Source organism: Papio anubis, chromosome 2 (genome assembly GCF_008728515.1).
Source record: "Papio anubis isolate 15944 chromosome 2, Panubis1.0, whole genome shotgun sequence".
NCBI lineage: Eukaryota > Metazoa > Chordata > Mammalia > Primates > Cercopithecidae > Papio > Papio anubis.
In genome coordinates, this window is record NC_044977.1 from 39,058,876 (window position 1) to 39,080,664 (window position 21,789).

Genomic DNA, 21,789 nt, shown 5'->3' on the forward strand with positions numbered 1-21,789 from the left:
TCCTTCTGCCTTCCTCTTCCTCTCTTCATTTGTCCCTCTCTCTCCTCCTTACCAAGTGCTTATAATTTTATTTGCAGAAATGCAAAAGTAACACAACTCCACTGTAGCTACCTGTCCTCCCCACACTGACACTCAACGGGGAGCCCTGTGAGGGCAGGTGCTCTGCCTTATTCAAAGTGGTCTCATGGCCTCCAGCACAGTCAGCACCACAGACATGAGCACCCATGAACGGCAGGGCTTGGGGAAAGCTGACAGGTAAGTGTGCACACAAATGAGGGAATATAATGTTTCATTTGCAGAGAAACATTCTGGGTCACTATTTCCCCATGGTTGTGCTTGAATAGGAGCTGGTGTAATCAAATAAGGCTGAAAAGCAGCTACGCCCTTCTTAGAGGTGGAGGGGATGGGGAATGAAGACACAGATGATGGCATCTGGCGCTTCTCACAGTGGCTTTGAGAGAAACGGACTTGTCCTGGGTGTCCGGGCTCCTGAGAAGACTACTCAGAGGATATGCCCTCCCCACGCTCTAGAAAGAGGCCACAGTCTGGAAAGTGGTATCTCAACAGAGGTCTCACTAAGGCACACCAGCCTGTTGCCTCCTAGAGGGGGAGTCAGGAATAGACAAATAAGTTACTTGCATTCCAGTCAGTGTGGAAAAGCTTGCAGAAGTCCCCGACAGGGGTGCAGTGGCTGAGGCTGGCCACCACCTGCAATGCTCGGACATTTCTCTCCAACGCTTTCCCTTGTCTCTGTGATCCTCTGCTGAAGTTGTTGTAGGGTTTTTTCCTCATTACATTCTCTCACTTCTGTTTTGCACTTTAAGTGATGTATATATCATGGAACATTTTTCCTATTTCTCATTTTCTTAAGACACTCTGGATGCTTGTTCCACCCAGTCTTGATCACAATAGTTGAGCTTCTCGACCTAAGCCACCCTCAGCAGACCACCTTACCTGTACCCAGTGCTGTTCCTGCCAACCACCAGATGCTTGGGATGCTCCTCACACTTGTAAAGGTTAAAGTCATTCTCAGGTACCAGGTCCACGTCATGGAATATAAAGCAGTCCCAATTTTCTTCCTTGAGAGCTTCTAGATAGCCCACATTCAAGAGTTTGGCTCGATTAAACTTTTTACCTTCAGCCTAGAGATACGAAAATTAAAACTTAAAAAGCTCCTGAGATAAAGTTTCATATTGTTCCCCTCTTAGTTAGGATTCAGGAGGTGGTATTATTCTTGTTAACGCACAAGACTATACTTGTGACATAAAGATCTGACAGAGAAGATGCAATGGCAATAAAAGACCATTTGATTTTTTCTTTGTGCTTCACACATACTTATATTCCAGAACTTAGAAACATTCCTTGAAATCTGAAGAGCTGTTGTGTAATGATAGAAAGTTCCAGTTTTGCAAGATTAAGTTCTGGAGATTGATTTCATAAATACACTGCATATATTTATGCAACCAATATATTGCATAATTATGCATAGATACATTGCATGTAAATATTCTTAACATTACTAAACTGTACACTCAATAATGGTTAAGACAGTAAAAATAAATAAAAGTTAAAAAAAAAAGGTTAAGATGGTAAATTTTACATTGTGTGTTTTACCACAATTTAAAAATTTTTAAATGCAGTTTTAAAATACAAAAAACTCAAATTATCAATAATAATGTATTGTACACTTAAAATGTATTAAGAGTACAGATCTCATGTTAAGTATTCTTACCACAGTTAACAAAAATAATTTTCACTTAAAATTTTACAAATACCTTTATGTATTCTGTATAAAACTACAAAACCTTTCTTTTATACTAGTCATGTCAATTAGTATTAGTGATTCACAGTTCAACCCCAGGTAATCCCAATCTTACCCTCTGTTATGAATTTACACTAAGCTTCTAAGAGACTTAGTTAACAGCCTGCCAGAAAGGATCAAGAAATCTCGACCTATAAAAAGAGAAGGTTATTGCTAACATTTCTAAGCTACTTTAAAGTTTCTTAGAAATCCCTGTAAGAGAATCCTGTTATAATGCTACTGGTAGAGGCTAATCCTCCCAGTGGCCTTATGGAGAGAGATTTGTCACTGGGTAATAAAAGAACACAGTTTGACCTGTGATATGATTGAAGCTGTAATAAAAAATTAAATAATTTTTTCATGGCTGCTTCATTCAAATTCCATCAGAATGAATTCCAGTTAAGGGGTTTATCATAAAAGTACAAGTATTTCTCAGAAGTTACCACAATGTTTTCCTGATAAGAATAACACAAAGCAGACATATTTTTCTCTTTCTCTTTCATTTTTAATTTGAGATGGAATCTTGCTCTGTTGCCCAGGCTGGAGTGCAGTGGTATGATCTTAGCTCACTGCAGCCTTCACCTCCTGGGTTCAAGTGATTCTCCTGCCTCAGCCTCCCCGGGTAGCTGGGACTACAGGTATGTGCCACCACACCCAGCTAATTATTTTTTTTTTCTTCGTATTTTTAGTAGAGACAGGGTTTCACCATGCTGGCCAGACTGGTCTCGAACTCCTAACCTCAAGTGATCCACCCACCTCAGCCTCCCAAAGTGCTGAGATCACAGGCATGAGCCACTGGGCCGGGCCCAAAGCAGACACGTTTTTCGATTCATAAAAATAGTACTATACCTTGTGGGTTACTGTCCTGAGCAAAAACTCAGAATCAAATAAATCATACCTATGACCAACAACCTTAAAAACAAAAATAGCTATAAAACAATATAATAGTAACATTCTGTTCCAAGTACTAAAATACAGGCATAGATGTGCTATATAAGCACACTGATTTTCAAGAGCCCCAGTTTATCACCAAGTCTATACTGAAGAGCTGGTCCTCTGAGTTGTCCAAAGTTTTACCTAAAAGACATATTACCAGTTCTAGGCCAGGCGCGGTGGCTCAAGCCTGTAATCCCAGCACTTTGGGAGGCCGAGATGGGCGGATCACGAGGTCAGGAGATCGAGACCATCCTGGCTAACCCCGTGAAACCCCGTCTCTACTAAAAAATACAAAAAACTAGCCAGGCGAGGTGGCGGGCGCCTGTAGTCCCAGCTACTCGGGAGGCTGAGGCAGGAGAATGGCGTAAACCCGGGAGGCGGAGCTTGCAGTGAGCTGAGATCCGGCCACTGCACTCCAGCCTGGGCGACAGAGCAAGACTCTGTCTCAAAAAAAAAAAAAAAAAGAAATATTACCAGTTCTAACAGTAGTCACGATTTTGCTGACATTCTTAGAATTTGTAAGAAGTTGAGGGGGAATTATTTGGATGGCCAAGGATAATTGTGAAAAGTTTAGGCACTGATGTTTAAACTGATGTCTTAGTTTTTTTTCAATAAACTTTAATGCCAAATAGAGGTATCTTTAATCACCCACTCCACTGACCTCAGAGGTAAGCTCTTCAAAAGCAGCCGATGATTATGCTGTGCTCCTACCAAATCATGCTTCTGGAAGCCAAGTAAGTGAATCCAGAAAGTGAAAATCAAACATAACATGTTTCACATAATGAAGAGTGGCAAAGTTCGGGGCAGAAATGTGCTGGCAGCCATAGCTACTGATACAGAATATTCTTTCAAATCCTCTGTCTAGATCCCCATTGAGTAGCTATGGTCGATAATGACAAGACAATTCCAGAATCTCATCATGTAGTGCACGTCACGCACAGAAAGAAACAGAAGGGGCCAGGAAGCCTCCGGGAAAATCTGAAGGCAGTCATTGGCTAACATAGAAGGGTTCACAAAATAGGCTTCCTCCAGAGGTTCCTTTAAGGGTAGTAAAATTTCCCAGAACTTGAACCCATAACTCCATGCTCTGAGACAATAATTTCCTCTACTCCTTTCAAGGATAAATGAGGTAAGAGAACTCTTTTTGATGATAGTCTGATGTTCCTTTTACCCAACATAGACAAAGAGTCACATGGCCAAGTCTGGCAGAGAGAGGAGGGTCTAGGGCAGGCCCTGGTCTGCCCCCACGCTCACCTGGTGGATGACGTAGATGCCATAATCCAGCTGCTGCCTCTGCAGGAAGGGATGCAGATGTTCCAGCAGGTACATCAGGTGTTTCTCTCTGTTCCGGTGGGGAATGAGGATGGCGACCCTCTGTAAAGCTTTACATTCCTCAGGGCGATACCGGCCTCTGGACACCTTGGGATTTTCTGCCTGTACCTCTTCCAAAGTGAGATCTGGTTTGAAAATGAGCTTGCTCTGGCCTCCTACAATGGACATAGAACACAGACAATAACAGTAGCTACTTCAAAAAGTGTTGAGGTTGACATGAGCTAATATGCATAGAAAGAACACTGACCAGTTCACAGTGAGCGCTACAAATGTCAGCTTTTATTATGATTACTTTAAAGACTCATTTAGTCATGATGATAGCCAGAGCATCATGTCACTAAGGTTACTGGCTGCAAAAGCAAGTGGCGGATATATAACATAAGCACTTCCTTGTGGCTGGTAAATCAACCTGCTCTATGATCCATCTGTAAGAAGGAATATCCTGGTGAATCCTGGTAAGAGCAAAGGTCAGGGCTAGACAGAGTAACTTCAACTTTGGTCTATCCTCTTTTCCTTCTCCAAATTCCAGGAGGATGGGAAAATCTCTTAAATGTCAATAGCATTCCACAGAATCAAGCACCTGGACAAGGCACTCTTCCTCCCCCTCCCCTAAACTCTGGAACTACCCCGGCTCCCTGTAAGCAAAGCACTAAAAAGAAGTAGAAACCAGTCTCCCTCCCTAACCCAGCTGTAACAGGTATGTGTGGCACTGCAACAACTCTCCCATTTTGTCACCACAACAGACGTTTCCAATCCAGCACAGCATTTGCTAAGTGTCTGGAAGCAATCCACACAGACGAAGCCCAAAGCCATCCACAGGAGGAAACAGCTCAGGTTTTTTGTGGCTGTTGTTGTTTTCTAAATTCCATGTATACTGGTCAGGCTGTCAAATCTCAAGATGCTTGCAAATTGAGCTATCCCCTTCTGAGTAAAGCAGTCACAGGCCCTTCCTGTGCATGTCTCTATGCCTTGTTCCATGTAATCATCCCCTACCCTGGTCATGGCTGCTTACACCAGGCTCACGTGTCTAATGGCACCTTGGGGCTCTGCCCAATAGCAGGCAAGGTAAGCAACTTCTTCAAGGCACCCAAAGAGAATAATTGGCCTACGAGAGCCTTCCTGAAGGGTCTGCATGCAAGACACAGCAGTCAGTAATGCCCTAAAAACAAAGAGTAAGGAATGGAGTTACACAGATGACAAGTACTACAGCTGATGCTGGGCTCTCGAGCTACCAGAGAAAATGGGGTAGCTGTTAAGATGGTCTCCTGTGTGGCCTGTTCACAATTCCCATCATTAACCTGACTGTGTCTCTGTTCTTGCACCCTCAAAGAGCCTCATGCAACAGGTCTAATATAAACTAGTCCCCCGGCTTACCTTCTCATTGTCATAACTTTTTACATGCCCTAACCTAGTATCTGCTTCCATTTACCCTCTATCAGTCTCCCTATCACTCCCCCTGCTCCAACATCTTCTCAAGATCTGCCCCTCCTTGGGTCACTAATGGCCCATTTTAAGTCATCACCAACCACATCACCAGTACTTGCCCAGTAATGCATCACTGCCCTCTATTCTTTATGAATGAGTTTACTGTTTAAATATACTGTGAGCATTTTAAGCAAGGGGAATAATCAGCCATATTTGCATTTCACTGACTCATTTTTACATCTCAACTTGTACTATCTGTGAAGGAACATACAAAGGAATAACACTTTGGCTCTTCCATGAGTAGAGAAGCAGCACGCCAATATGAATACGATACAGGACTGTGACTCAACTAGGAAAGGGGTGCACAGACTGAATGTTTGTGTCCCCAAAAATTCCTATGTTGAATCCCTAATCTCCACTGTGGGGCCTCTGGAAAGTAACTAGGTTTAGATGAGATCATCATAAGGGTGGAGCTGCCATGTGGGATTAAAGCCCTTATAAAAAGAGCAAGAGGCATGGGATCTATCTATCTCTGTCTTTCTCTCTCCCTCCCTCTTTCCCTTTCCCCCTGCATGTATGTGTGTGCACACACACACCAAGGAAAGGCATGTGAGGACAATATCCAGTAAGAGGGCCCTCACCAAGAAACTGACCATGCTGGCACCCTGATCTTAAGACTAATTTACTGTTTAATATAAGTTGAGAGGCAAGACATAAAAGGTGAACCAAAATATACAACATATTTAAGAAATAAACTACTAAAGACTATATTGAAAAACTTACCTAGTCTATCTCTTGACTCCATAGTTTTGGCCAAAGGAATACAACAGATGTGACCCCAGTGAAGCTTGAATGTGCTTGCATTTCTCCTCCCATGCTCTGGTGCTCTGCCGATGCCATGAGGAGAACATACCCAGGCTAGCCCACTAGTTTCAGCAGGAGAACAGGAGGCACATGGGGCAGAGCCACCAGCCTAGATCAATGGACCCTATAAATGTGTGCTGCTGAGACTTTTGTGGCTGGATAATAAAAGTGGGTCTGTTCCTATGACGGAATACTATACATCAATGAAAATGGACAAACCATAGCCACACGAAACCATAAGAATAGGTCTCACAAAAATAATGTTGAGCAACAGAAGCCAAACACAAAAGAGTACATAACGTATGCTTCTAATTTGTAAAGTTCAAAAATAGGAAAAATCTAATGTGTAGAGTTAGAATCTTGAAGCCAGAGTGGTGACTGAAAGAAGCATGGGAATTCCTATGGTTCCTGCAAGATTCCATTTCTTAATTTACATGCCAGTTAGACAAGTATGTTCATTTTCTGAAACTTAACCAAGTGGTACACTTCTGAGTTTTGTACTTTCTTGTACATGTCATAGTTATTTTATTTGAATTGACAGTTTTTGTGACACAGGAGATATATATATTTATGGGGTACATGAGATGTTTTGATACAAGCAAGTACCTGTTATTTTTAAATTAAAAAAAAAATGCATACTACTTAATCAAAGGAAAAAGAGAACACTTACTGAGGTAAGGAGATACAGAAGGGCAGTTGTCAAGTTCTGCTTTCTTCGTGGATGCTTCATTAGTCAGAGTTTTTCCCTTCCCCAAAATGAGGGCCTTATGGAAATTAGCCACAAGCTCCTTTGCTTTAGGAATCTCTTGAATGGCACCCACGAAGTAGTTACTGGTGGCCCACCCAACCACCGTCAGGCACAAAGTCAGAAGCAACAGTAACCGTAATTTGTAGGAAAGGTGGAAAGTCAGGTTGAAGCCCATGTTTTTTATTACGTGAATAATATGTATCTCTCTGCTTCACTGCAGGCAAGAAAGCTTCAAGTTGAACTTTTCCAATCTGATTGCGAACTTGATGACAACTGAGGATACAATGCCTGCTTTTGCTCAGTAGTTCTGCTCCAACAATCTAAAACACAATCACAAAAGACACGTTGTTTCAAATGGAAATGCTATCCTGAAATGATTCACTCCAGCACAAACTGAAAACCCATCCCTGATGGACCTTGACTAACCATAATGGTAGGTCTCCCACTTAGGGTTTAGAGATCCGAAAACCAGAGGTTTTAGAGGTTCTAAGCACCGATACATCACAGAAGCACTCTCTAGGTTATCGGTCAGGCTGGCTGTCACCCAAGAAGGGAAGCCATTTCCAGATGTTGGACAGAACAAATAGGCAAAGGAGACAAGGGAGACTACAAACGCCCTAAGACCTGAGCTGGGCACAGCCTAAGACACAGCCCTAATGGTTCTCTGCCTCAGCTGCCCCTTCCTGGCACAGTTTTAAGGGAGGATTTTAAAAATGTGAAGCCTTGTTACAGAAGCACATTTTGACCCAAAGAGAAAATGAAAAGGGAAAAGTCCTTCTTCCTTGTGAGAGCCAGAAAAACATGGTCCTCAACAACAGGGAATGAATGCTATATTCTCAAAGAGGCACTGGCACAGGGCACATTGCAATGGGGGCCAGAAAGAAGTCTGTCAAGAAACATAGAGAATCCCTAACAGGAGGTCAACAATCTATCTGTAAGAATAACAAAACTACAGCATAGTGTTTAAGATCAGGAGTCTGGACTTAGACAGAAACTATAGTTCTACTACATAACAGCTACATAACCTTGGGCCAGTCATTTAACCAAGCCTCAGTTTCCTTATCTGTAAAATGGGGATAAAAATAGTATCTACCTAGAAAAGTTATTGTGGGGCTTAGATGACTTAATTTATTAATATATAAAGTGTTATCCCACCTTGGCCAACAAGCAGACACACTGAAACACCACTTTCTGTACTGTATTTCTCACTGTCAGCTGACAAATTGCCACTCTGATTTCATACTTCAGCAGCATGAGATGGGATAATATGAATTCACCTCAAAGAGGGGGCTATGCCCTTAATTATTGACAAAAGTCATGTTTTTAAGATCACCAAGCTGAGGGCCCACCCTGGACCACAGAAAATACACTAAAGTGGTAAAGGCAACCTGACAAGGATCCCTGGGTTGCCGCCAGGAACATCCGCTATATCCTCTCTGTGTGGACAAATCACATCTCTCCTCAAATTCTAAACATGTTCTCAGAAGAACACAGAAAATGCTAAAGCTAAGGCATCATCTCCATAGACAAACATATTCTCAATTACACAAATAAAATGAAGACCAAAATATTTTCTATGCTAAATAATCACATGGAAACACTTATGATTAAATCTTAAATGACAAAAAGAAAAACAAAAAATAAACCCTGTATCTGTGCTATGATTACAACTAAAGACATACAATTAAGGAAAGTCTAGAAAGAAATATACTCAAAAGCTAATAATAATTATATTAGGAGAATGGGATTAGCTAGGGGTGGTTTTTTTCTCTTTTCTTTTTAGAATTTTTAATAATATAGTTTTTATATTATCATACATATTTTTGTATATCACATATTGTCATATTTACATATATTTTACATATATCATTTTAGATACTCTTACAATGAAAACAAAGTGAATTTTTTTAATGGTGAATACAGAGGCAGTAAGTAACTGTAAAAAACAACCACCACCTCAGAAACTCTCAAGATAGTGTCACACTTACTAAAGGATACAATTCCAAAAATTTAGTTTCAGGTTAGTTTGAAGGAAACCTAGAAACTATTTCTCTCTAAACACAATGCTATAGATAAAATGGGAGGTTAGGTTCTTGGGGAATGTTTGACCCAGGAAGCAATTAAACAGTATGGCCTGTGTTCAGGGTCCTGTGAAGGTATCACAGGAAGTCAATGCTGAAGGCAGTAACAACTAATAAAAAAGGGCAATTTATGTGTGCATTTACTCTGTGCCATGCAATGGGGTAAAATCACTTGTATTAACCTATTTAATTCTCATTTAACCATATGATGTAAGAATTACTAGTCTCCTCATCTTACAGGTAAGAAAAGGAAAGGAAGGTTTGGACAGATTTAAGTACCTTGCCAAAGCCCACACAACTAGTAAGTGGTAGCATGCCCTCTCAGCCCAGGTGCTCAGCTCCACATCCTTCACATGGATATTTCCTCTTTTCTCCCCTTGGTGCCTGGGTCGTCCCAACACAAACCCTTGAATATTCAGGTTCCCTTGGGGGCCTTCTATCTCTCTCCCACATCTACCTACCCTTTCCTAGGGCCTGTCTGTTCAAATGCCTTCCTAGAGGTCTATTCTTTTCCCACCTGCTAACAGTAAGTCATCAGGTTCCTGAGGCCAATCAGACAACCTCTTGCAGACTTAATTGTAGGAGGCTTAAATGCTACGATTGGCAATTTTTAAAATAAAGATCTCAATCTTAGAAAATTCAGACTGGGAACATTGCTTTTCTTTATTTTTTATTTTTATTTTTATTTTTTGAGACAGGGCCTCACTCTGTTGCCCAGGCTGGAGTGCCGAGGCGCAATCCCAGCTCACTGCAACCTCCACCTCCTGGGTTCAAGCAATTCTAGTGCCTCAGCCTCCCAAGCAGCTGGGATTACAGGTGTGCACCACTATGCCTGGCTAATTTTTGTATTTTTAGTAGAGCTGAGGTTTCACCATGTTGACCAGGCTGGTCTTGAACTCCTGGCCTCAAGTGATCCATCTACCTTGGCCTCCCAAAGTGCTGGGATTACAGGCATGAGCCATTGCACCCAGCCCTGGAAGCATTGCTTTTCTAAGAACTATTTTCAGAGGGAGAGTCCCCTGGAAGAGAGACTCGCAGAGTGGAAGGAGGTTATGACCCTAAAATTACTGCAGTGTTGAAATCAGAAAATATCTCAAAGAACACACATCGACCTCCCTCATTCTACAGACGGGTACGAGATTTAAAAACCTACACAAGGCAGGGGATACATGGGAAATATCTGTACTTTCTGCTCAGTTTTGTTGAGAATCTAAAACTGTCCTAAAAAATACAGCTGAACCTTGAACAACACGGGTCTGAACTGCACGGCTCCACTTACACTCAGATATTTTTCAAACAAATGCGGACCAAAAATACAATATTCCCGGGATGCAAAACCTGTGTATACAGAGGGCCAACTTTTCCAATATGTGGGTTCCTCAGGGCTCACTACAGTACTTGAGCACGCATGAATGTGGGTAGATGCAAGGGTCCTGAAGCCAATCCCTTCCACATACTGAGGGATGACTGTAATTTAAAAAAACAAAAACAGAAACACCTACCCAAGAACTAAATAGCTGTGAATATTCATAAACTAATATTGCTCAACTGTAGCTTATGGATTCTGTTCAAAGGTAAGACATTTATTCTAAAAGCAAGGAGCCTGGCCGGGCGCGGTGGCTCACGCCTGTAATCCCAGCACTTTGGGAGGCCGAGATAGGCGGATCACGAGGTCTGGAGATCGAGACCATCCTGGCTAATATAGTGAAACCCCATCTCTACTAAAAATATAAAAAAGTAGCCGGCCTGGTGGTGGGCGCCTGTAGTCCCAGCTACTCGGGAGGCTGAGGCAGGAGAATGGCATGAACCCGGGAGGCGGAGCTTGCAGTGAGCCGAGATCGCGCCACTGCACTCCAGCCTGGGCGACGGAGCGAGACGCTGTCTCAAAAAAAACAAAAAAGCAAGGAGCCATTATTAACAATTACTTAAGTATTAGTTAGGCCTTTATTACTAATCCTGCTTTTGAGACAACATCTGACCCAGTTAAAAATAATTACTTACCTATCTTTCTAAGTCTAAGTGCTCTCCCAAAAACTGTACAGAGAGCCAGCATAAGTAAGTTCAAGGGTAAGATTTCCTTAGCTCCTGTGAGTAAACATCTGAAGTGTGAAGGGTCTGTCATCTGTCTGTCCATCTATGTTTCAAGAGAGACCACCCAAGTGACTGGAGGCAACCCCTCTCAGCGTGTGTCCCAGCGACAAAATGATGAAAAATACTTATCTCACAAAGTTGCTCTAAGAATGTAATGAGATGATGCACCCAAGTACATTGGCATATCTGGTACATTTCCAGGACACAAGTTTTTTTTTTTTTCTTTTTTGAGATGGAGTCTACCTCTTGCTGCCTAGCTGGAGTGCACTGGTGTGATCTTAGCTCACTGCAACTTCCACCTCCCAGGTTGAAGAGATTCTCCTGCCTCAGCCTCCCAAGTAGCTGGGATTACAGGCTTGCGCCACCATACCCAGCTAATTTTTTTTTTATTTTTAGTAGAGACAGGGTTTCACCATGTTGGCCAGGCTGATCTCAAACTCCTGACCCCAAATGATCCACCCACCTCAGCCTCCCAAAGTGCTGGGATTACAGGTGTGAGCCACTGTGCCTGGCGAGGAACACACGTATTTATTGGCTCTAATTACCAATGTGATTCATGTTCAGATGTTATCAGAATATTGCCCAAGATAATGTTATCTCTGGAATTAATGAGATGATTTTTACTTTCTAACTCTGTAATTTCCATTTTTTCTTTTAATGAGTATGTAATATTTTTATAATCAGAAAAACATAATGACGTTTTAAAGAAAGTTATTTTTAGGGCAAGTGACTCCCGATTGGTGTTTGGGAAAGTGCCATCATATTGGATTTATTTACACCAACGTTTAAATAATTGAGAGACCTTTAATTGTCACAAGAGTCTCAGAGTTTTCTTTTTCAGTCATGGCTGTCTTGAAGCGGCAAGGGAATCATCATGACTACCGAGAACAAATTCAGGCAACATGAAAGAAGTTATTTAGGGCAAGATTTACCACTCTTTCCCTTTCTAGAAGTCTGTCCTGTAGTTAAAAATGATCATGTTCTCATATTTGGTTTTCTTCCACTAGATTCAACCAGTCTTTTCTGAGTACCTGCTATTTTCAAGCAAAGGGGATATGATATAAAGAGAATGAAAGCCCAGTCTTTGTACTCAGAGTTTATTTCTATCTTTTTCTAGATCTCAATGTCTGCAATTTCCTGTCAAATATGAGAACGACTCCATCCCAAAGTGGGAGAACAGATGAAACAAGATGGATAAAATACTGAGAAGTCTTGAAGATAGGTGATAGGTACCTGAGAGTCCATTTTCTTTCTCTCTACTTTTGTGTATGCTTGAAATTTCCCATAATAGTTTTTAAAATCTGGCAAGGAAGATAAGCTATAACAAAAGGAAGGGCAACGTAAGTGCTAAGTATCATTCTTGGAGAATCTCTAACCACACACATCTTTACTCCACCAAAGTGGGTGGGGAGGACACCATGTATCACTCTATAAATATTTACTAAGCATTTGCACCAAGGAGGTAGGGTGTGTTCATTCGGCAGCTAAGAGCACCAAAATCAGCATTGCAATGTCTCTGAACCTATCAGGTAATTTTGCAGACACAGGGCATGTGAGTGGGCTTGATGTTATCCCACACACATGATCCTGATGCCTTGGGGCTCCGTGGGGCAACACCAGAAGAAAGACTGACTATTTTGCTACTCTTTTGACTCCTGCAGAGTTCCTAGGAGTTTACCTTTTACACATGCATTGCCCCACCTTCCTTAGGCCTTGGTATTCATTATCCCAATTACAACTCCTTTAGGAGGCTTCTGAAAGATCACTGGCCAGATTCTAAAGGGGCAGTGGTTCCCTGGGCAGGATAAGGAATGGGATAAAAATGATGACAGCCATTTACATGTAAAGTCATTTAAACCCAAAGATTAAGCTCCTAATGGCCCAACCTACAAGCATTTGAGCAATTAAAAAGAAAAAGGAAAAAAAAAAAAAAAGATGGCACTGTATTTTAACCCATAGGATAAAGTGAATATCCACTAGTCTATACTGATAAAAATGATCAAACAAATAAATGAATAGAAGGGGCGGCTCTTTTCTTACAGTAAATTAAAACTAGTAAGAAATTGAGAGATGGAAAAAAAATCACCCTCGGCAAACACCACTTAATAACCATTGCAGACAAGGTTCACCAATGGATGCTAAACTAATAGGCAAAAATCTGAGGATAAAAACAGTATAGTCTCAAAGTATGTCTCCCAAGGTAATTCTTAACTACAAAGGGAAAGACAGTAACTTTGTAGTGGAGAAGCCCAATCGCTCACCACAAGTTCATTCCACAACATACCTAACTGGTACTCTTCGAAAGAATCAAAATCATGAAAGACAAGGAAAAACTGAGGAACTATTTCAGATTGGAGGAGACTAAGGAGAAAGAAAAACTAAATAAAATGCAGGATCCTTGATAAAATACAGTGGGAACAGAAAAAAAAAAAAAAAGAGAGAGTAGGAAAATTGATGAACTTTAAATAAAGTTTGTAGTTTAGTTAATAGTATTGATCAATGTAGTATGGTTATGTAATGGGTTAATATTAGGGGAAGCTAGGTGAACTCTCAGTACCATTTTTACAACTTTTCTGTAAGTCTAAAGTTAACTAAACATAAAAATAAAGAGTCAGAGACTAGGTATAACCCAAGTCAACAAATGCTAGTAAATTAACTTACTTCTCAAGGAGAATCATTGTTTTTGTATTTCTAGTGCCTCAAACCAACCTGACACACAGCAGGTACTCAATTTAGTAACAAATGATGGACTAGGATATACTAGTTGAAATATATAAGGACACATCATAATTCCAGGCTACTGCTAAAAGGAATGAAACATAAAGTGGGAAATAAAGATTAATCAAATGAGTGCAAAATTCCATCTGAGGAGGATTTTAAAAACTAAAAAGGCTCACCCCGACACTAGCTCCCTTCAGTTCACTAACATCAACACTTTTCTAAGGGTAGGGTCCTCACCTTTAATAAATGACACTTTTGGTCACGCCCACTGCCTTCCGCTCCTCTGCCTCTAAAAGTGCTACTTCTCCTTGGCTTGGGGAGGAAGTGTTGCGTGGCCTGCCTCTTCCTTCATGAAGCCACAAAGTGCCACTGTGTGAGTTCCATGGCACACTGGAACACAGCGTACCCGCCTCTGAGCAAGAGCCGTGGAAATCCACACTTGAAGCGAGGTGGTCCTGCAACACCCAAATGACCAAAGTTATTTTATGTAGTATATGTTATGCAACATAATACAGAATTCACCAAAATTTCTGATGGAAGGTTTCAATAGAAGTTCATCGTGTACTTATATGTTACTTTCAGCTGTCCCTAAAAAATCAACAGTGGAGTCAGTAGGAGTTTACTTTCTGCAGTCATTAGGGGCACCTCACCCTAAACCTTCTTAAAAAGGTTTAAAAAGCTCTGAGATCATGGGTATAACAGGCTGTGAAGTCACATAGAGCTGAGTTCATATTCTTGTTATCAGATGCATGAATGGCTTTTGACAAGTAACCTAAATGTTTTGAGTCTGTTTGGCCATTTATTTAAAAAGCATTTCTCAACGTCTGGTTCCAAGAGTGCCTTTATCAAATACATAAGGGAATGTGTTAAAACTGTAGATTCCTGGGCCCCACTCCAAAGCCAACGGGTCAGAACAACAGCCTCTGGGACTCAGAAAAACGAAATTTTAACAAGCTCCCCAAATGATTCTTAGCTGCATTAAGGTTTGAGAACCACTGATATAAGAGAATGGACCTGGAATGCAATAGATCTTTCAGATATGTTAATTTTCCCTCTGGTTAGGAAAAGCAGTAAAGAAGATATGTCAAAATGAGATTTTTAAAAATGCATTTGAAAGGTTTTTGATTCCATCATTTAGAAATGTATTCTAAGAAAACAATCAGAGAGGTATACCACGATATTGAAACCAACATTGCTAAAATAACCAAAAATTTAAGAGTCTAAATATTAACAATAGCAATCTGATTTAATTAATTATAATACATCCATATGATGGCATATATGCTTCCATTAAAATGTTTACAATAACTACATGGAAAAGTGCTCATAATAGCTAAGTAGAAAAAAGATATAAAGATGTATATAAAATATAGGCTGGGTGTGATGACTCATGCCTGTAATCCCAGCACTTTGGAAGGCAGAGGCGGGCGGATCACTTGAGGCCAGGAGTTCGAGACCAACCTGGCCAACATGTTGAAACCCCTTCGCTACTAAAAGTACAAAAATTAGCTGGGCATGGTGGCGCATGCCTGTAGTTCCAGCAACTTGGGAGGCTAAGGAAGGAGGATCACCTGAACTGGGGACGCGGAGGCTGCAGTGAGCCAAGATCATGCCACTGCACTCCAGCCTGGGCATCAGAGTGAGAACCTGTCTCTAAAAGAAAAAGTATATAAAATATACTACCAATTATGCAATACATATGTATGTGCATACCTTTTACATACAAAATGACAGAGTCACTGGTGGTCATCTCTTAATTGTAGGATTAGGGAAAAACTTTTATTTCTTCTGTATCTTCTAATTTTTCTAAAATGGAGTTTTCATCAACAGAAACAATGTTGTTTTCTGATAAAATGACTATATAGTTTTCCTTTAAAATACAGTCGTCCTTGGTTTCACTTTCTGCGGTTTCAGTTAACCGCAATAAAATACAGTAAGATATTCTGAGAAACAGGTGACATTCATATAACTTTTATCACAGCATATTATAATAACTGTTCTATTATTAGACATTATTCATCTCTTACTGTGCCTAACTTATAAGTTATGCTTTATTATAGATATGTATGTATATAGAGAAAAAAACAGTGTATATAAGGTTTGGCACTATCTATGGTTTCAGGCATCCACTGTCAGTCTTGCAACATATCCCCCAAGAATAAGGGGGACGACTGTACATTAAAATTTAAAGATAACATCACAGACAGGAATTCTAACTTTTAGTTACATAAGTTTGACAATTCATTCACATAACCTTTAAGAAAACCTGTTCTAAATAGGCCAAAAAGCCCCAATCTCAAAGAAAAACTTCAGAGGCTGTTAGTTATCTTCAGTGCCAGAGAACCCTGGGGTCTCTGTTTGAAATGCCTATTCCCAGGCTGCAGCCCCAGAGATTTTTATTTCAAAGGCCTCAAGTGGGGTCAAGAAACTGATATTTTTGCCTGGACCCATGGCTCACACCTGTAATCCCAGCACTTTGGGAGGCCGAGGCAAACGGATCACTTGGGGTCAGGAGTTCCAGACCAGCCTGGCCATCATGGTGCAACCCCACCTACTAAAAACATAAAAATTAACTGGGAGTAGTGGCCTGGGCCTGTAGTCCCAGCTACTTGGGAGGCTGAGGTTGGAGAATGGCTTGAACCTGGGAGGTGTAGGTTGCAGCGAGCTGAAATCGTGCCACTGCACTCCAGCCTGGGCCACAGAGCCAGACTCTGTCTCAAAAAAAAAAAAAAAAAAAAAAAAGATATTTTTAACAAGAACCTAGGTAACTCTGAGACATGCAGCCAGGTTTTAGAAACCACTGTTCATTGATGGCTTAAAACAAAGAACAGAAAACCATCACTGACTTGCTTTGGATGTTTCCACTGAATAAAAGATCTTCAAAGAGAAGGTTAGTTCCCAAAACATGTGCAAGCGTTTCTGGAAAAGGCAGGCATTACTATTAGCTCGGCTTAAAGTAGATACTAAATACTTATTATATTAAGTGGCATATAAACTATAATCACAGAGCTGATTTTATTGCCCTCTCTACCCACTTCCCCTTAGATTATGTAGTCAAGACAGTTCAATTCAGGTCAGTACTTCTTCACAACGTATGTTTTCAATCCGATCAAAGCTATAGGTAGACGAAAGTTATTGCAGTTTCATGGGGTTTACAATTTCCATAAAGAACAAACCTGCTCTAGAAGACAAAATTCCAAAAACTTCTGAACTATATCCAATCAAGCATTATCTCCTCCCGCAAGAGAGACCTTCCAGCACTCCCCACCTGGGTCTCGGGAATAGCTTTCTGCATCCTCTTCTGAATCCCAATTTCTCAATCTGGACCCTGAATCCCATTCATCCTCATCTCTCCTTGATTTTCTAGGATCTTCAAGGTGTTATTTTCCTTTCTTTAAAAATTTAAAAAAAAAAAAAAAAGCCACGACTCTCCTCCACACTCAAATTACCATCTTCTCATTCCTCCTCTTCATCACCAAACGGCTGAGGAGGTCTACCAGTGCCCTCACCACCTCCACATCCCCATCCCTCACCCACTCTGGAACACTTTGCAACAGGATGCACACCCACCTTCTGTTGATAACTACTCTCCTAAGGCTACCAACCCATAGGCCTTTTCTCGGTCCAGAGCCCCTGGACTTGTCTGGTTTTTTTCAAACCAAAAGTTAACAGCTCTTAGCTAATGGAAGACAGAACATCAAGAAATACAGATCAACAGACACTGGATGGCTGTCTCCGAAGTCCTTTATAATCCAGGTGACCAGGCCCTTCGGAGAAAGGTGAAAGGTTGCCCGCCCCTCGCAGGACTGGGGCTGGAGTCAGCTGATCAGTTTCCCCGTTGAAACGCTGGAGAAAGAGGGTTTCCAGGAAGAAGGGGCTTTTTCAGGTTGATGCACTCGGCGGAGAGGTGCTGGGGGCGACCCCGGATCGTGACCTGGGTTATGAGTGAGCCCTGGATCTTTTCCTACCTGGCAGCAAGCACCTCGCCTGGCTCCCGGCCTGCAGCAGAGGCGGGGCTGCGCGGGATGCCAGCACCTGAGCCGGTGCCTCCCGCCAGGCTCGGCCTCCGCAGGCCCCCGGCCCGGCGCACCGCTCCAGCTGAGGAGGGACGGCCCACGGAGGCCGCGCTATCCCCACGGTCGCCCCGCCCCAGCCCCGGGAACGACCCCGGCCGTCGCCCGGCCACCCTCGCACGGCGCCCGTGTCCCGGGAACTGCATTTCCCGAGCTCCGGCGGAGCCAGGGCCGCGTGTACTCACCCCAGATGCGGCCGCAGCGAGCTAGTACTGCCCAGGGAAACGCGAGGCCGCGGAAAGCGGCTCGGGGACCGCCCCGGCCGCCCGGGAGGCGGCTCCTGAGTACGAGCTCCGCCTCCCGCCCGGCCTTGGCCCGAGGGGCGGGTCCGCCCGGCTCTGCACGCGCCTGGCGCTCCACCCCTGCCAAATCGACCACACCAGGGGCTGGAAGGAGCACCGGCAGGGAAACGGAGTGTTGACGCCTCGGCCTCTGGGTGGCTTTAAAACCCTGTGCCAGTAGTAGACAAAGTGCTGGGCGCTTCCCAAATTACATCCGTTTAAATACTCACAAAGCAGTAGGAAAGTACTTCCATTTTACAGAGTAGGAAACTGAGGCTTTGGAGAAGCTAATAAACTTGCTTTAATCACCCTGCGAGATTTCAGCCCTCTCAACTGCAAAAATAATAATAATATTGTTCCCATGTTGCAGGTCTACTTAGAATATTAAATGAATAACTTTTTTTAAATCCTTATTTCTTCAAAGGTATTATTACAGAAGGCCAAGACAATTAGATTTATACTAAAGATGTGAGTGAAAAATTATGGTAGGCTCTGTGTAGCCAGTCGGGATAGCTAGATTCTCCAACACAGCCTCCCACTGCACGCACGGGAAAGTAGTAGATTCTCCAAGAACCACCCATCCACTCCACCCAAAAAGGAACAAACCATAGCTAGAGCCAGTGCTGGGCTCATTAAGTTCATAGCAGGAAATCTGAGCCTATACTGAGGCCACATAGGCCAAATGTAGGCCCTTGGAAGCTGGAAAAGAGGGCCACCTAGTGGCAGTTGAGCATAGGTCAGTGAAATAGGTCAGCACTGCTCCTGAAGAAGGTCCAATGTGAAACTTACTTTTTTGTTTGTGTTCCCTTTGTAACATGCTGTAAGGTTGTATAACCACATTTAGTGAAAAAGGACATTACTGAATTTAATCCAGTGACATTATACAATAAGTTACTTGTACCTACATAGATAGTCCCCAAGTCTTCAGTATGTGATGCCCGGAAGCATAATACACCTTTTGCAAGAATCACTCAGCTTTTCTGTATTTGGTAGCTGGTAGGTTATTAATTGGAAAAGTTGGGCTAGGAAAGCAAGTAGCAGTGATATCTACAAAATCAAAGATAGATTTCCAATCTGCTTTTGAGGTTTTAGGGTGGCTTTCACTGGAACACAGAGAGGCACTGGCATTAATAAAATGGTTTCCTAGGGTAGTGTTTGGTTTTTTTTTTTTTTTGGCATCAGTCCAGAAACCCAACAGTTGCGTTGGTTTTTCTTGTTAGAGCATGAGCCTTAGCTAAAGCCATCTATAAATTATGGTCCCATGGATTTCCCAGCAGGAAATAAGGGGAAAATAGAAAAAAGGATAAGATATTCATGATAGCAGAGAAGTCTTGATCCATGATCTTGAGAAAGCTGTCCATGTCTAGGATGCCATCTGCTTCTGGGGAGAAACTTCCCTACCTTAAGGTCTCTAATAGGTGTATAGTTCCAAGAGTTTGAAGGGGCTCTTTTGAGTCACAAGGTATGGACTCAAGACTCAAGACCCTAAAGTTTTACTGTGGGTGGTGAGAGGAGAACATGATATAATCTCTGCTAATGGGGTACAAGAGCAGTTTTTCTCAGATGGGATGTTATTTCCAGAAGACTCAATCTCTGAGTTCTAGATTGTGAAAGGTTGGTCGTACTCAGTGTATCACAAAAGGCTTTTACTTGGTGAAAATATACTTTGGTATAATGGATTAAAGCTTTGCAGTATTTAGTTATAGCAAAGCTTATAAGAGCAGGAGATACAGGAGATTCTGTTATTAAGGATATGGGTCTTCCCAGAACTAGATTTTGTCTACTCCATGATGAGTAATGGAGTACAGAGTTTGTAATAATGGAAGATTTAAGGACTCAGGAAGAACCAGGTGGCCATATGGGGCCTCCATGAGTCCACACTTAGCAATAAATTTACATCCTTTTAAATGTGTTTTGGTTTGTCTGTTCTAAGATGGCAGATAGTAGGCAGTGCTAGTGTGTCTCTCCCACTTGGAAGGACAGAACAGTGTGTAGCAATTAACACTGTGAACTTTTATTCCAAGAACCACTGCAAGAAGTTAGCAGGAAACCAAAAGAATTCACAGATCCTATGAAAGAAGGAACACACCACAACAAACTCCGTGGAACAGGCAAAAAACTGTGAATTCTCAGTGTAGGAGAAGGGGAGAACCTGCCTCTGAACACACATTCCTACTGGGGAATCTGAAAATCCAGATCATGGGAGAAGACTTTAACCTTACCTAGAGCTGGGATGGACTTAGGGAGAAGCACAAAATATAAAAGTAGAAGCAGCAGCAGGAAGAGCCTTGGAGGCATTCTCAGTCTCCAACTCGAGGCCAGGGAAGCCATCCCTGACTATATCTCACAGGGCCCCCAGAGAAGGCAGCCACCAAACTTAGGAAGGAGTCACAGAGTGAAAGAAGCTGCCAACTGAATTTTTTGGAAATTTCAAGTGGGCGTGAACACCCTTGAACAGAATCCGGGGGTGGGCGGACAAATGGAAACTAATGCAGATACAAGGGCAGAAACTGGGCACCCAGCATTGCAGGCAGATGGGAGGGGTGTGACCTGAAAGCCATGTTTCTTTCTCAGCAGGAAAGCTCATGGCCCAGGGCAGGTCTGAGTTCTGCACACCAGCTGTCTGAATCTAAACTCAGTGCCGTTAGTGGGGCACCATGGGAACAAGACTGGCCTCGCCAACTCTGTGGGAGCTGGATGAGGACTTTCACTATGAGCTAATCCCCCCTCCCCTTGCAAACTCTACTGCACAGCAGAGGGAGCCATACTCCCCTCTAGAACATAACCCCATTGGCCTGAGAACCACCCCTCCTATCCCCCAGAGGGGCCACAGCAGGCCTTGCCCGGGGAAAATCTGAACTCAGGCCCGCCCAACCCTGCCCCTACCTGATGGTATTTCTCTACCTGCCCTGTAGCTTAACACAAAAGACATAAACTCTTGAGAGCTTTATGGCCCTGCCCATTGCCTGGGAAACCAGAATACTTCCCCTAGACAACTTAGGCCAAGCTCAAATGTCGTTACTACTACCACAGCTGGTGTTCTCTTGCAAGTGTCCCCTCCTGGCTGGAAGTCAACCAACTCAGGCCATTACAGTAACTCTTGGCAGAATAACACTGCTTACAGGAAGGAGAAAACAACAGCTAACACCACTCCCTGCTAAACCCTGGCTAACCAGAGGTCCTGAGTCTGTCCACATGACAACTTCACCACTAGCATAACCAGCATTCAAGAAAGCCAGCACACTGAGCCTATCTACAACCAAGAAATCTCACAGACTACATCACTCTCCTGCCACCTCCGTCAGAACAGGTGTTGGTATGCATGCTGGGAAACCTGAAGACAGATAACATCACAGGACTCTTTGCAGACATTTCCCAGCACCAGCCCAGAGCCTAGCTGGGTGGCTAGACCCAGAAGAAGAGTAACAATCACTTC

The 21,789-nt window shown here is 42.6% G+C and overlaps 1 protein-coding gene across 4 annotated transcripts in view; it reads right to left on the reverse strand.

Annotated features, from left to right (window-relative positions):
* Positions 1-18,511, reverse strand: part of B4GALT4 (beta-1,4-galactosyltransferase 4) — a 29,831-nt gene extending 11,320 nt beyond the window's left edge. For 2 of the 4 annotated variants that reach the window (XM_003893961.5, XM_021934077.2), the window contains exons 1-5: positions 18,258-18,511; positions 14,237-14,454; positions 7,029-7,426; positions 3,992-4,224; positions 955-1,142 (exon numbers count right to left, since the gene is read on the reverse strand). In XM_003893961.5, coding sequence (XP_003894010.1) covers positions 955-1,142; positions 3,992-4,224; positions 7,029-7,281 — 674 coding nt within the window. In that variant the 5' untranslated portion in view covers positions 7,282-7,426; positions 14,237-14,454; positions 18,258-18,511. Of the gene's footprint in view, positions 1-954; positions 1,143-3,991; positions 4,225-7,028; positions 7,427-14,236; positions 14,455-15,712; positions 16,514-18,257 lie in introns of those variants that run through there. The other 2 variants (XM_021934075.2, XM_021934076.2) reach the window with 2 other exon arrangements.
* Positions 18,512-21,789: the final 3,278 nt, after the last annotated feature.